Source organism: Nannobrachium achirus (genome assembly GCF_963921795.1).
Source record: "Nannobrachium achirus genome assembly, chromosome: 14".
Classification (NCBI taxonomy): domain Eukaryota; kingdom Metazoa; phylum Chordata; class Actinopteri; order Myctophiformes; family Myctophidae; genus Nannobrachium; species Nannobrachium achirus.
Window position 1 is genome coordinate 35,683,887 of NC_137821.1, and position 15,000 is coordinate 35,698,886.

General features: G+C 43.6%; 2 protein-coding genes across 2 annotated transcripts in view; both read left to right on the plus strand.

Annotated features, from left to right (window-relative positions):
- LOC308298203 (uncharacterized protein) overlaps positions 1–5,321 on the plus strand; it is a 40,303-nt gene extending 34,982 nt beyond the window's left edge. Inside the window, exons 13-17 of the mRNA XM_080741758.1 lie at positions 56–294; positions 558–589; positions 1,010–1,184; positions 1,882–1,976; positions 2,537–5,321. Of these exons, the coding sequence (XP_080597884.1) occupies positions 56–294; positions 558–589; positions 1,010–1,184; positions 1,882–1,976; positions 2,537–2,644 (649 nt within the window). The 3' untranslated portion in view covers positions 2,645–5,321. The remainder of the gene's footprint in view (positions 1–55; positions 295–557; positions 590–1,009; positions 1,185–1,881; positions 1,977–2,536) is intronic.
- A 5,691-nt stretch (positions 5,322–11,012) lies between these two features.
- Positions 11,013–15,000, plus strand: part of LOC308297989 (FHF complex subunit HOOK-interacting protein 1A-like) — a gene marked incomplete at both ends in the record, with an annotated part of 15,530 nt that continues 11,542 nt past the window's right edge. The window contains 3 exons of the mRNA XM_080741553.1: positions 11,013–11,117; positions 13,348–13,561; positions 14,262–14,487. Of these exons, the coding sequence (XP_080597679.1) occupies positions 11,013–11,117; positions 13,348–13,561; positions 14,262–14,487 (545 nt within the window). The remainder of the gene's footprint in view (positions 11,118–13,347; positions 13,562–14,261; positions 14,488–15,000) is intronic.

The following is a 15,000-nucleotide window of genomic DNA, read 5'->3' on the forward strand; positions in this document are numbered from 1 at the left end:
GTGTGTGTGTGTGTGTGTGTGTGTGTGTGTGTGTGTGTGTGTGTGTGTTGTGTAGTGGTCCCAGGTGTGTCGCTAAGTTCGACTACGAGGGCGAGGAAGAGGACGAGCTCACCTTCTCTCAGGGTGATGTCATCAGTCTCCTGGAGCTGATTGGTGAGGAGTGGGCTCGGGGACAGATCCACGGGCGAATAGGAATCTTCCCTCTGAACTTCACCGAGGTGGTAGAGCCCCTCCCCTTGCAAACACCGTCGCCAGGGGAGACGACCAATGACGCACCGACACAGGAAGAGGCTGGTGAGAATAGAGACCACACACACACACACACACACACACACTCTCACTGATTATTCATTAGCAATTACATTTTGCAACCTATTAATTGAAAAGGTAACTTGTTCTGAGATTAATTGTGATTAATTGCTAATCGTTTGACAGCCCTGAAGGTTGATCATTGCTTTTGTCTGTCACTAAATCAATGTTTACTTTGTCCATTTGTCACTAAATGTTGTTTACTTTGTCTGCTTGTCACTAAATGGTGTTTACTCTGTCTGTAACAGGACCGGCTGTATGCCAGGAGAAAACATCTGAGGTGAGGACAAAATGTCTAATCAAATGAACTCATTTAATCAAACTTCTTAATTTGATTTCACGGTTCCTCTCCCTCCGAGAGGAAGTTTTGGAATCAAGTAATATCCAGTTATCCAGTTATAAAACTTAACAGAGGTTACGTGTGTTGCTGTGACTTTCTAGTGCGTGTGAATAAACATCTAGTGCTTGTCTATGCAAATATACAGTTCTGCAATCTTAATTTCTGCCTTTGTTGCTTTCTATTATTGACGTACATTTTATATTAGTTTTATATCAACGTGGGATCTAGGGGACCCCCAGGAGTCCTTGAGTGTGCTCCAAAGGGTCCCCACTCTCCAGCTAAATGACTGATAGTTAGGAAGGAAATGGTTAATGGTCTGTAACCCTTGTGATAGGATATGTTTAATGTGTGTCCTTCCAGATAGAGGAGTTGGCCATAGCGGTCTTTGACTTCCCAGGTCAGACTGCAGGTGACCTGTCGTTCCACAAGGGGGCACTGATCAGCGTCATTCAGCACATCGATGCAGAGTGGAGGAGAGGCAGAGTGGATGGGAAGGAGGGGCTGTATCCTGTGGCCTTCACACAACCCTACAATGGTAATACATAGCATACTACACACACATACATCTATACCAAAGGTTCTCAAAGCGGGGTCCCAGGGGTCTTTGGGGGGTTCCAGGGCATCCGCAGTGTGTGTGGCGACAGTGAGGATCTTAAAGCTTGTGAGCCCAAATGAGGCGCTAAGCGAGCGGTTGCCCACACTGAACAGCCAATGGTCCACTGCATCGAAAAGCATGCTGTCGTGGACGTTATAGGATAAGTTATCACGGGGAGTAAAAGTAGGGCTCTCTTACATCTCTCTAAATAGGGACACTCTTTATTTTTTTTAAGATTAGTTTTTGGGCTTTTTATGCCTTTATTTGATACGATACAGTAGCTTGACAGGAAATGGGGAGAAAGATGGGGAATGACATGTGGCAAAGGTTGTCCGGATCGGGAATCGAACCGGCGACGCCAGCAGGCATCACAGCCTAGTATGTGGTATGCGCATAGACCACCAGGCCAGCGGGCGCCCCATGAGGGATACTCTTGATCCAAGAGATTCGGGGGAGCCTCCTCGCTCCCAACTCCACCAAAAGTAAATTAACTTTTGGGACAAGAACAATTCCCCGGTCGCTGGAGGATGGATGAGGCCGAAATGTGAGTGTTGGAATTTAGCCACGGTGTCCGACTGCCATCCTTGGAAAACATTATTACCTCCTGTTCTGTCTAACCAACTCTTCCTGTTTCCAGCTCAGCCAGTCGTGGGCCAGCAGTCGGAGATCAGAGGCGTGGCCAAGGCCCTTTTTGACTTCACAGCAGAGTGCGACGATGAACTGACTCTGAAGGTGTGTGTGTGTGTGTGACTAAGTTAATAATGACTCAATATACTGTATCCTCATATCAAGATTATGAAACGTCATATCATTGCTGTTGGGCAGAAACCTTCTAATTTCATGTTTGACCGTAGAAAGGCTTCAGAACATTGCAAATATAGCAGGTTTTAAATGCCTGACATCTACAACGCACATTTATAGGCCAAGATTATACCAAGTACAGAATGTACAACTAGCAACTTCCTCCACTGGTGATGTCATGATGATTCTTTATACCCGTTCAGCAGCTTTTTCGGAACTTATGGAGTGCTACACAGTCCACAGACTCCACACCCGTTTGCAATGCTGAGCTGCGACCAATTACCGTTTACACAGCAATTATGTTATAAACATCAGACACGACCGTCCCTACACTGGACAGTGAATGGTCACCGCTGTGTGAGAGAGATTGTGGGAGAAACATGTTTGTGATCAGAAATGCATTCCAACTTTTTGTTTACGATTGGACAAGTTGAATCACTGGGCTTTAAACTGATTAAAAAAACACACTCATTCTGTCTCTCTCTCCCCAGGTGGGGGACGTCCTAACAGAGGTGGTGCCCGTGGATGAGAAGTGGATCATGGGAGTTGTAGGAGGGAGGCGTGGCATCGTCCCTAAGAACTACATTTCGCTACAATAGGGAAGTAGCCTGAAAACTCTGTACATCTGCTTCCCAAAATAAACCCAAACTGAACTGGTACCTACCAAATATGGGCAGACAAGGATGTCACCATAGTAACCGGAGGACAGGGTGTAGTGCATTGGTTCTCAACATCGGGTTTCGGGGACCACCAGGGGACCAATTACAGGCCTGTAACTCTGAGAGTGTACAAATAGAGACAGATTTGGTTACATTTGGACCCCTGGTGGTCCCTGGGGTCTAGGGCTCACGATGGAGTGTCTGTTGCCATTTTGTGTACTTTTAATGTCATCAAAAGCGATGGTTACTCATAGGGACAGAGAGGAAATGGCTCCATTGTTGAACAGGAAAGCCTGTACTGAAGAAGCGGATTGTTTGAATACACTATAAAACGACATCGTCACATTGAAAATGTGCCTATAATGACATTCCCAAAACAGGGACAACAAGTTGAAAGTGTTCTTAGTATTTGTTGTTGTTTTTGTTTAGTGTTTTGTGCCATGGATATACAGTACAGTAACAAGAGGCAGTCGGTTACTCTTACACATTGTTTGGCGAGTAATTTTACTCTGATGTGATACAAGCACTCGGAGAAGTGACTAGATGAAAGGCACTCAAGTTATCATGACACAACACATTAATAGGTGTTTTGATCTAAAGTGCATTAAAATAATCTAAACGAGTACATTGAGAAGTAACTTGTAACTAAGTCTTGTCGAGAATGACTACATTTAGAACTGCTGTCTGCTGATGCGTCTAGGGACATCTAAATTCAGTGGGCTTAAACAGAGAGGAAATATGGATTTAAAACGAGCTGCGTCACAGCACCAATGCAAGACTTAAAAGTGGTCCTTCGTTTTAGGACAGATATGATTTGTTTTCAAAGCAGTGGGTGTTGGTTTGGTAGCGGCCGTTCTATACATTGAATATAGATTTCCCCTGATATAATCATAAGGCAGAGATCTCTGATCATGTGGTTACACCAGATTCATTTAGAAATAAACTAAGTAGTGTACTGTGTCAATGAGCTTGGGTGCAGTATTGAGAGTATTTGACAGTAATTGAGTGTTTTAATGATCCAGGGTCATTGAAACACAACAAACAGAACCTGGGATGGATTTGTGACTGACAACTTTGGACCAATGACAATGACAGAGCCCATGGCACAGTCCCACTAGCTGTTGTCACAGTGTCGGGGAACGCTGAATATTCGCTGCCTTTACGACTTTACATTTCCTCTGTGAACACTTTTTCCGTATTGGTTGTCGCCTTGACAACCCGAGAGCACAACGCCAGCGTTACCATGGCAACATTGAACCTTGCTGCCGGTTGTTGCCGTGGAACTGGAAACCGAGAATTCCTCCTCGCTGTCGAACCCGAGGGTGGTGAGAACACCTGGAACCTCTGTCGCCTTGACAACAAACGGAACACTATTCTCCACTCTTGCCTTGGCCAAGTGATTCTCAACCTTTTTGAGCAGTGCCAGCTGCTTCAACACTTGACCAAGTGTGTATGTCTGTCCATATGTCTATATGTCTCTCCATATGTTTATATGTCTGTCCGTTGGTATAAGTACGGCAACACCAGCTTCAGCCACCCAGCGGTGCTGTTGAGCAGCCTGCACCGCTCATTCAAACTGGGTTTGATTTTTCATTTTAAGGACCACAGGCCTTGATATGCATGATTTGATTCGTTATTTTTTTTATCTCTGGGATGCCGATCTACACTGTAAAATGGTCAGTGTTTATTTAACTCTGAGAGTGTACAAATAGAACCAAATGGGTCAATTTGGTTCCATTTGTACACACTCAAGAGTTACAGACCCGTAAGTGTCCGTTTGGGCCTCTGTTGGTCCTAGGATCGGACATTGAGAACCAGTGGCCTACTGGCACAGAACACTATGCTCCCCTGTTGCCTATGACGAACGAGAACACCAGTGTTTCCTTGTTAAAAGAAGTCGTGATATTAACGTTGCAACAGCAACAGGATTATTTTTAACTCAATGTTATGTTTCCTGTTGTCAGGACACCAGTATTCCTTGAGAAACTATACACGACAATAATGAAATATCTTCTAGAATGTTGACCATTTTGATAAAAAGGTTTCCATCATTTCATAGTTTCTTTTTCTCAAGTGTTTTAATTATTGCTATACTGTACAGCGCATAACATGTAACATGGATAAGATTGGACATTTGGGATTTTGAACCAACGCTGTGGTTGGCATGAGCAAGTTGGGATGTCCACCAAGAGACACCCTGTTATGTACGAGATAACATTTATTTAACCAATATACCATCCACACGTACCAATCATAATAATAAACTATCTAGTTTTACTACACAGTCATATATATACCTTGTTGTATATACTGTGCTGAAAATAGCAGATCTCCAAGCTCACAAAGCGCTGCAAGGTAACACGATGTGAGCTTGAAGATAGGATATTTAGTTAGTTAGACCAACTGCAGACCCTGACTTTTAAACAGAGGACTCCAGTTGTTGTCAGTATTTGTACTCATTCCGCTCTGTTGCAGGACACTAAAAAGATCATTTATTGTTCATCACATTACCTTTTTGCTAGAGAAAAAAAACACTACTTTTCGGATGACAAAGTGTCATTTTGGTCAAGCAACACTTGTTGAAGACACCTGCTTGTGTCGTTAACATGCTATTATATGTCTGATTGTGTACCTAATTAACATACTTTAATGTATCACCAAACATTCCAGACGTTTAATCTCAATAAAATGATTTTGAGACATTTTAATCCTTGTGCTTCTGGCTATTGTTGTTTCATCGTCAATTGAGACCTGTGGTTGAGAGGTGCAGGCCAACAAACGCTAACGATAAAAAACTGTATAACTACTCAATTGGCACCGACCTATGCGGAAACGATGTAGGGTGGTTATGCATGTCCCACCAGGTTTTGCAATACCCGTTGTAGCCGTTGTACCCATCTGTCTATGTCCCTTTTATGCCAACATTGGAGATCCATATGGCTGTATCTGTATAGTAGATCTGCTATTTTTGACAAGTGTCTCCCCCCCAGAATAGGTACGCTAGTGTTGAAGTGATTAATGTAAAACATGTAAGTTCCTATCACACAAAGATTTGTTGGCCGTCTGTTGTAACGCTGAGGGCACCCTAAGGCTCCTGGAACCCCTGTTGAAGACCCATGGTTTGTGTAAGATCTTGAGACTTGGTATTCGTTAACGCAGGTTTATGTACAATATTTCTAAGATTCCTGAATAGTGACCATTCATTGTGAAGGATCTCCAGTGCATCTAAGAATGGACATTACTCTGATTTTTCTTTTTGTTACGTTTTTTGACGGGTGCATCTCAGAAATGTAGTGGCTGTAATTGCCGGACATTCATGATGCCTGGACATTTCAAATTTGTCAATTTTCCAGATCAGATACTAATCAAGTATGGGGAGAGAAGAAACAAAAGTATTTAAGGCTGATTTGTTTCCTAGCCAAAATGAAAAGCTCTTTGTACTGCTGCTTACATTTTACCACTCAAGTGATTTTCTTATGTGACTGGCATCACTTAAAAAAAAACTATACTTTAACTCAAGTAGGCAGATGCTTCTTTACCTAACACTGATTGGCTATTTTCAAATGGACTAAATGTATTCAGGGTTGAAGTGGTTAATGAATGTTTTGTAATAATCCAAATCTACAAAGTAACTAATAACTAAAGTTTTCAAAAATTGTAGTGGAGTAAAATGTACATTTGCCTCTGAGATGTAGTGGAGTAGAAGTAAATTTAATTAAGTATTGCTAATTGGAATAGCCTACTCAAGTAAAGTACAAAATACCACACAATTGTACTTAAGTACTTTACTATATAAATGTACTTTACACCACTGATAGTGATAATGAATGATTGATGTTATGTTCTGTTGCACTAATGTGTCCTCTTTCTATTATTGATAATAACTGATGTTTTAGTTCTTTGCCACAAGAGGGCGTCCTACACCTCTCTATTGCATGAGGTGTTGATATACATTTCACTCTGGACAGCGTGACTGACTGACATCAAAATTTGATGGAAATAAAATGTCATTTGATGATCAAATGACATTGTATTTCCATGCTCGTGTCAACCGAGCAAAGAGAAACCAGATTCTGTGTTTTATGGCAGCAAAAAAGTAAACTGATATTATGTTTTACTCTTGTCTAGTTGACAATTGACAATTTGGGTTCTTGGACCCTTAATTATTAATAAATAAAACAATATTGAGCTTGTTTGGCATCTAGGGCAATAAAGCTACATTTGTATTTGCTGTGAGATTTTCAAATAGGCTACAAGAATAATGTGGACCTGGTTTAGTTTATTCGCCGGGCAAATTCGACTAAACCCAAATCTTTTAAGAAAATGTTTTTTCTGTCTTTCCCCCCCACACCCCCACACCCACAGTTATTTATTTCTGGGTCACGAGCGGATTCTGACGGATTACATGTCCTGTCACATACCGACAGAGGGATGGCTGCTGTTGATGATGATGATGATGATGATGATGGTGTGTGTGTGTGTGTGTGTGTGTGTGTGTGTGTGTGTGTGTGTGTGTGTGTGTGTGTGTGTGTGTGTGTGTGTGTGTGTGTGTGTGTGTGTGTGTGTGTGTGTGTGTGTGTGTGTGTGTGTGTGTGTGTGTGTGTGTGTGTGTGTGTGTGTGTGTGTGAGAGAGAGAGAGGTTTTGTAGGCCTCCTTCAGTGGTTTTCAACCAGTGGTCCGGGGACCACCAGTGGTCCTTGAGTGGGTTCCAGGTGGTCCCCAGCTATGATGGAGAGTTGGTAACCAAATGGACCCAGAGCTGTATTGGCCTGTCATCTCTCCTATGGCACCACATCAACACAGGATGGAATTTTGGACAAAATATGTAACAACAAAATAGCCTATTCTAAATCTTGGGTCTCAGACTCAGAGGCTAAAATATCATCAAATGGTGGTCCGTGGCTCAAATGCCCAATAAATAATGGACTTTAATGGAAAATGGTTGAACACCACGGCACTGCTACGTCTGCTAGTGTAGGACTACTCAATACATTCCATGAGAAATAGGAGGAGTCTCTCTCTGGGTTTAGCAGCATGTGTGGGCGTGGTCGGACCGCTACCTTGCCATGACGTAACCGTGAGTGACAGCCAAGCAGCTTATATCAGCCTCAGCGCAAACACATAGATTATTGAGCCAGCAGGTGCAAGACATTCACTGCGAGAAACAAACACAACAACACTGTTGACTTGAGTTGAGAGAGAGAGAGAGAGAAAGAGAGAGAGAGAGAGAGAGAGAGAGAGAGAGAGAGAGAGAGAAGCAGGAGAGGCATTCCATTGGATTGGTTTCATTGCTGATTGCTCCATCGAGGTGGCCAAGTCGAGGTTAGAAACTTTTTTTTGTACTTTTATACAGTAGGCAGCTCATCTGAATACCAGAGTAGGTCACAGTAGCCTACTGTCTCTCTGAAAACGAACTTCTGTGAGTGTGAGCCACTTGTATTCTATGAGAACTGATGTGTTTGCGTGTGAGAGATACATTGCTGTCTTCTAAGTAACTAACCTCCAGACTGGGACATACAGACTGTACAGTAGAGTCTCTCTCTCTCTCTCTCTCTCTCTCTCTCTCTCTCTCTCTCTCTCTCTCTCTCTCTCTCTCTCTCTCTCTGCCTAGAAACCAGCAGTAGTAGTTGTAGAAAACCTTTGTTAGATGGCCACAATAAACATTATACTGTGTATACAGTATAGCCTATGTGGTGGGTCCTGGGCCAACAGCCTCTACAGGTGGATGATGGCAGCATGTTTGTGAACCTCTATACTAGTGCATCCATATTTCCATGATATGTTATGGTATTTCTGAAGAAATCACATACAGTATGCCATGTGTAGTGTCAAGGATGCACACAGAGACATGGGCATGCAGCAGATGTCAGATCTGAGTGGAATGTGGAGAATTCAGCAGAGACAGTCTAGTATCCTGACAATGTACAGTAGTTCTAGACCTGGACAAGGTTACTGATCTGTAATGTGTTGTGGGTCTAATGGTGTGATAGAGGTGTGTTGTGGTGTGATAGAGGAGAGGTTTGTTATGATGTGAATGTGATAAAGGTGTCTTTTTCTTCCTCTTCTTTCGGCTAATTCCCATCAGGGGCCGCCATCGTCTGTTTCCATCTGCTTCTGTTTTCGGCATCTTCCGGGCATCTTGATTTCTTCTGAAATACCATAAAATATCATGGAAATATACACGCACATGTACTGCTTCCTCTTTGGCCCTGCTCTTCTCCACTTGCCTGGCACCTCCATCTTCAGCATCCTTCTCCCAATCTAGCCCTCATCTCACCTCTGCACATGTCCAAAACATCTAAAGCCTCTCTAGTTTTATCCCCAAACCTTCTAACCTGGGCTGATCCTCTAATCTTGTAGTGGTTTCTGACCTTTTCACTCCTAATGAGAATCTTAGCTTCTTCAATCTCCTGTCCAGCATAGCTGGTCTCACTATTGGTGACTCCACACCTTCCCTCTCACTCTTGCTGGTACCATTCTGTCACAAATACCAGTATTATACCACCCTATACCTGCACTCTTTCACCTGTCTTCCAACACACTCCCCATTACCTTGGATAGATGACGATTTCAGCTATTTCAACTCCCTCACCTTCGCCACCTCTGCTCTTTGCATCAACATTGTTCCACTGTCCTCCCTCTCATTCACACACTGTGCCCACACACACACACACACACACACACACACACACACACACACACACACACACACACACACACACACACACACACACACACACACACACACACACACACACACACACACACACTTGTTATGGTGTAATACAGGTGTGATAGAGGTGTGTTTATGGTTTGATACAGGTGTGTCCTGGTGTAATACAGGTATATTAAGGTGTGAGACTGTGTTACAGTGAATACAAACAAACAGATGCTAGCCTGTTTATGTTTATAACAACTGACATCAGTTCAGAATTTTACCACCATTACTGATGAGATAAATGGTAAATAAATGTCTCTTTTACGCTATACAGCACCTTTCTTCAAAGTGCAAATACATTCACACACTGACGGCGGAGAAAACCATGAAAGGCACCAACCTGCTCATTGGGAGCAGTTAGAGGTTCAGTGTCTTGCTCAAGGACACTTATGCTAAGTGAACCATGTAAAGTATCTCCCAGGCTGTGGATGGATGCATTTCCAACACTTCAGCTCGGTTTCAGATAATGGTCTGGGATCCTAATTTGGGCCCCGCTCAGGAAGAAGGGACTAACCTAAGTTCTTGGAACCCAGATGTTTCAAAACGTTGTTGGTCTGCAAAAGCTGATCAACAAGCGCAAGGGGGGCTTGTAGATCAGCTACAGTACTTTCTTAGTTTTAGACATTTTGTTCATGATGTATATCCCTGGTTGTGGTTATAAAGGGAACGTAAACGAGAACTTCACACGTTCTGGGAAGTTTCAGGTTACTATGGAGAGTTGTGGGATAACCCTTAGTATTCGAAAAGAACCATTAGACACTGAGCCAGGACGAGCCGGGGATCGGAACCGAGAAGGCGGGAACCCTGTGATTCCCAATCGGCCGATCCACCTCCTGATCCACTGCCCCCAGATAACAGCAGCTGACATTATGATGATTAACACACACACGCGCGCGCGCGCACACACACACACACACACACACACACACACACACACACACACACACACACACACACACACACACACACACACACACACACACACACACACACACACACACACAGATTATAGGCCCAGATGGTGGAGTGCGGATTTGCAAACTCTCATGACTAATGTATTGTGTGTGTGTGTATGTGTGTGCTGACCGACTACACGCACTGAATTTTACTCACACATGCAGGCACACACACCACAAAGTAAGTGTTTGGATTTTTATCTGATGAATTGTTCTCTCTTCCTCTTCATTCCCTCCTTTGCTCTTCATCCTCCTCTCTCTCTCTCTCTCTCTCTCTCTCTCTCTCTCTCTCTCTATCTCTCAGGTTTGATGTCGTCATGACAACGCCCTGGCTCAGAGGCACTCCTGGTATCCCTGGAATGTTCCCCAGTCGCCGGGACGACCCCTTCTTCCTCTTCCCCTATTTGTTTCATCAGGAAGTCTGACATCCTGGTGGTTACTAGAGGTGTGTGTGCATGTGTGTGAGAGAGAGAGTTAAGAATATCACCACAAATGTGTGTATTTGTATTATTATTATTTCATGTAATTTCTTAAATAGAAGTGGTGGTATTTGAACTTAACTGTGACTGTGTTGTGTGTCCGTCTCTTCCCGTTCAGACATGGTATAACCTAGAGACCTCGCCAGCCAATCACCATGATGGCATCGGCGGTTGCCACGGGCAACCGGAGGAAGTCCCTTACACTGAGAGGGGTCGACCCGGAGACCTGCATGATAGTCTTCAAAAACCACTGGACACAGGTATGTGTCACTCTGCCTCTCTCTCTCTCTGTCTCTCTGTCTCTCTCATCCTGTCTTAATAACTGCAATGTACCTTTTAGCTCACCTTACACCCTCTGTCTGGTGGCCCTAGTGTAGTGGTTAGAGCATGAGCCTTTCATGCGGAAGGTCATGGGTTCACTACTTTGATGCAACGCTGAGGAAGGCCGAAGGGCCGAAACGCGTCCGTACACTGTCCATTGAGGTAAATAAAATCATGTAAAAAGGATATTTCTTGAGTGCTGGCGACTACTTCTTTCTCACTACTCTGGGCCCACATCAGTGAGGCCATTCGGTCGTAACATGTCCTTAACGCCCTATCAAATGGGGTCAGATCTGAGCTAAGTCTCCTGCAGGAGACTACTATCACCTACTGCAGGGGTCTTCAACAGGGGGTCTGGGACCCCTAGGGTGTCCTCAGAGTTACTACAGGGGGTCCTCCTGCGAGGCGTTGTGAGCTTGTAGATCTGCTATTTTTGGCTAAGAGGTTTGGTGTAGAGGGGGAAATGAGCAGACTAAGTACAGAGTGAAAGGTCAAGTTTAAGTATTGATGGTTCAAGTGGTTAAATATCTGAAAACACAAATTGACATTAATCCAAAATACACTGATTGTGCTGTCAAAAGATGAAACTATATGGAATAGCCCTGACCTACTGTATAAATCACTACACGGGCTGACTCCACATTACTGCATCTCCTTGCCAATGTGAGATCTCTCAGGTCTTCTGACCAAGGGTGTAATCATCTCCAAAGAATTAGGCTCTAAAACTACAGGTGGCCCAGCCTTTGCGATGGTCGCTACAATTTAGGCATTTAACACAACAGACACTCAATCCAGAGCGATTGCAGAGTATTCATGAACCCTGGTGAACAGACAATAGGGTAAATAAATAGCCATACAAGTAGGGTGCAGGGAGAACAATGTAGTGCTTCAATGTAACCAGGATACCAGGTAAACAATGAACCTAGCTTCTGACTAAACAACACGCTATCTAAATGACATTCTTAACATTTTGTGGTCAAGAGAAACAAGAAGCATGCATCGTAAACTAGCATCTAGAGAAAAGGGTGGCAAGAAGGGTTACAAAGAGAGACGTGGTTCTCAGCCTTTTAAGGCCACAACCCCTCAAAACAATCATATTTGAACTGGGACCCCCCTGATAAGCACTTGGAATGTAGGAGTTGAGGTTCCACAGATAAATATTGTGAAAATAGCAGAAGCGAGACGTTGTGAGCTTGTAGATCGGCTATTTTCCAAATGTTTGCCTCCTTCTTATATGATTTGACAATTTGGCCAAAATCATGTGGGGACCCACCTTGACCCACAGGTTGAGAAGCACTGCTGTAGGGGAGTCTTCGGACTGGTGGAAAATGGGGAGTGAGTGTGCAGTTCTGACTAGGATAAGGACCCACTCCAATATTTTGAAAGCAGTTGCCGCCCAGCCAGCGGACCACTTAACACGGCAGCCATTCGGCTCCTGTTAAGTGTTAAGCCTTCCTGTGGTAGCTTATCTGAGTGAGCGGGAAAGTCTGTAGGGCTGAGTCTGCTCCTACTCTCTGGAACTGTTTCCCCTTTGTTATAGAAACAGTCAGTTTGATTGATTGATTGATTGATTGATTGATTGATTGAATACTTTATTAGCAGTTTGTAAAACAAAAGTACAGTAAATTACAGTTCAATACAAGGTCTGCTAAGAGGATTTTAAGCCGATTACCTTTTTCCATTGCGGTCTATTGTACTCAATTCATCGAAACATTTAATGGCAGACAAATATCCAATTACTATGGAAAAACAACATATGTATGAAGAAAACGTGTATATATGTTTTGAAGGAGAGTAGGGTTCACACTTTAAAACTGTCGATAGGGCGTTCCACATTTTGTGGCATAGCAGGAGAACGAATTTGGCTGTTTTAAGAAGAAGACTCCCTTCCTCCATAAGCACTTTGTTTTATGATGTTTATTTTGTCTGCTGTGTAGTTTTTAATGTTTTTTATATTATTATGTTGTATTGATTGTTATGTTTATGTCTTTTTAATGTAAAAGTGTTTGCTCATTGTACTGCACCTTCTAACTGCTTTTTTATAACATTTACCTTCTCTCTCTCTGTGTGTAATGTGTATGTCTCTCTCTCTCTCTCTCTCTCTCTCTCTCTCTCTCTCTCTCTCTCTCTCTCTCTCTCTCTCTCTCTCTCTCTCTCTCTCTCTCTCAGGTGGTGAGGATTCTAGAGAAACATGAGCCGGGTCGTGGAGGAGTTCTGGGTTCGGTGGCGTTTGGCTTCCTGTCCGGGGCATCCAGCAGCAGCAGTGTTCGTAGCGGCTGCTCCAGTCTCAGGCTGGTCCCCATCCCCGCTGACGAGGCCAGCGCTGTCCAGAACTACGTAGAACACATGCTCTTCCTGTTGATGGAGGAAGAGGCGGGGCCAGGTAACAGCAAAAACAACCACCAAACAACAACACAGTAACACTTACTTGGTGTTGTTAACACTGCAATAACGCTTCCTAAATGAGTAGTTCACCCCCAAAATGATTTTATTTTCTTATTGATTACGTTGCTTTTATTGATATTGTAGCGTTTGAGTGCTCTGAGCAGGAATCAAACTCAATTCTCCAACTCAGCAGACTTGACCAGGCACTGGCAGGCAGCACTAACTCACGTGAGGAGCAAGTCGCAACTTAATTGTAGTCGGCTTTCTATATTATTATTCATTCATTTCAAGTCACCAGGAATCACTGCTTTAACTGCTTAAATTGTGCATAAAGACATGCATTGTGCAATACATGTACAGCAGTGGTCTTCAACAGGGGGTCCAGGACCCTTAGGTTTGGTGTAGAGGGGGAAAAGAGCAGACTAAGTACAGAGTGAAAGTCAACTTTATTAGGTAATGATGGCTCAAGTGGTTAAACATCTGAAAACACAAATGGACATGAATCCAAAATACACTGATGATTGTGCTGTCAAACGATGAAACTATACGAATCTACGAAAAGGTTGTGGCCTGCTTCATCTCTCTCTCTCTCAACTAAGGGGTCCTTGGCCTAAAAACGTTGAAGACCCCTGATGTACAGTATTCTGGCTGTCAGACTCATGTACACGTTGTCAATTGATCGATTGACCGATCTCCAGGTGGAGCGATGGGTCCCATCCTGGAGCTGGTGGTGGTGGAGGGTGTGATGGAGAGGCTGTTCCTGTGGAGCCTGAGGAGACAGTTCACAGAGGAGCTGAAGGTGGACCAGCTGAGGATGTACCAGATGCTGCTGGGCCAGGCCAGGCAGCCTCTGCTCCATCACAAGGCCGTCCTCAGGCCTCTGATGACGCTGCTGGCCTCCTGCGCCGGACCCAACACTGGTAGGTGGCTTAATCCCATCTAAGACCTGAGGGCCGAGTCAACGAAATGCCTTCTAAATCAGCAGTTCTCACACTTTTTCCAAAAATGAAAAGATAGCAGATGTACAAGCTTGCAGCGTGAGGCTTGTATATCTGCTATTTTTGAATAGCCGACACAAGAAATCTAAACTGACACAGATACTTTCCCGGTTTCAACGGACAGCTTCACCCATTTTCAACCTATCTTCATGTAATTGGTCCTCAGTGATGCTCATAATAAGATGGTACCATTTTTGTCTATTCAATCTCTGTCTCAGAGGAGGGCTGTGGACAGTTCAGGAACATGCCTACCACTGACGTCATTGGTAAATAGGTTTTGTAATTTCAAACATTTTTTAGGAATGTGAGAACAATGGCTTATATATTATAGCATGCTATTGCGAACTTTCCAGGAATAGAATGAATGCCTGCAGTTTCTATTAGCTTAAATTCCTTATCGATGATGTCACTGGTAGGCAGGTTTCTGAACTGTCCACAT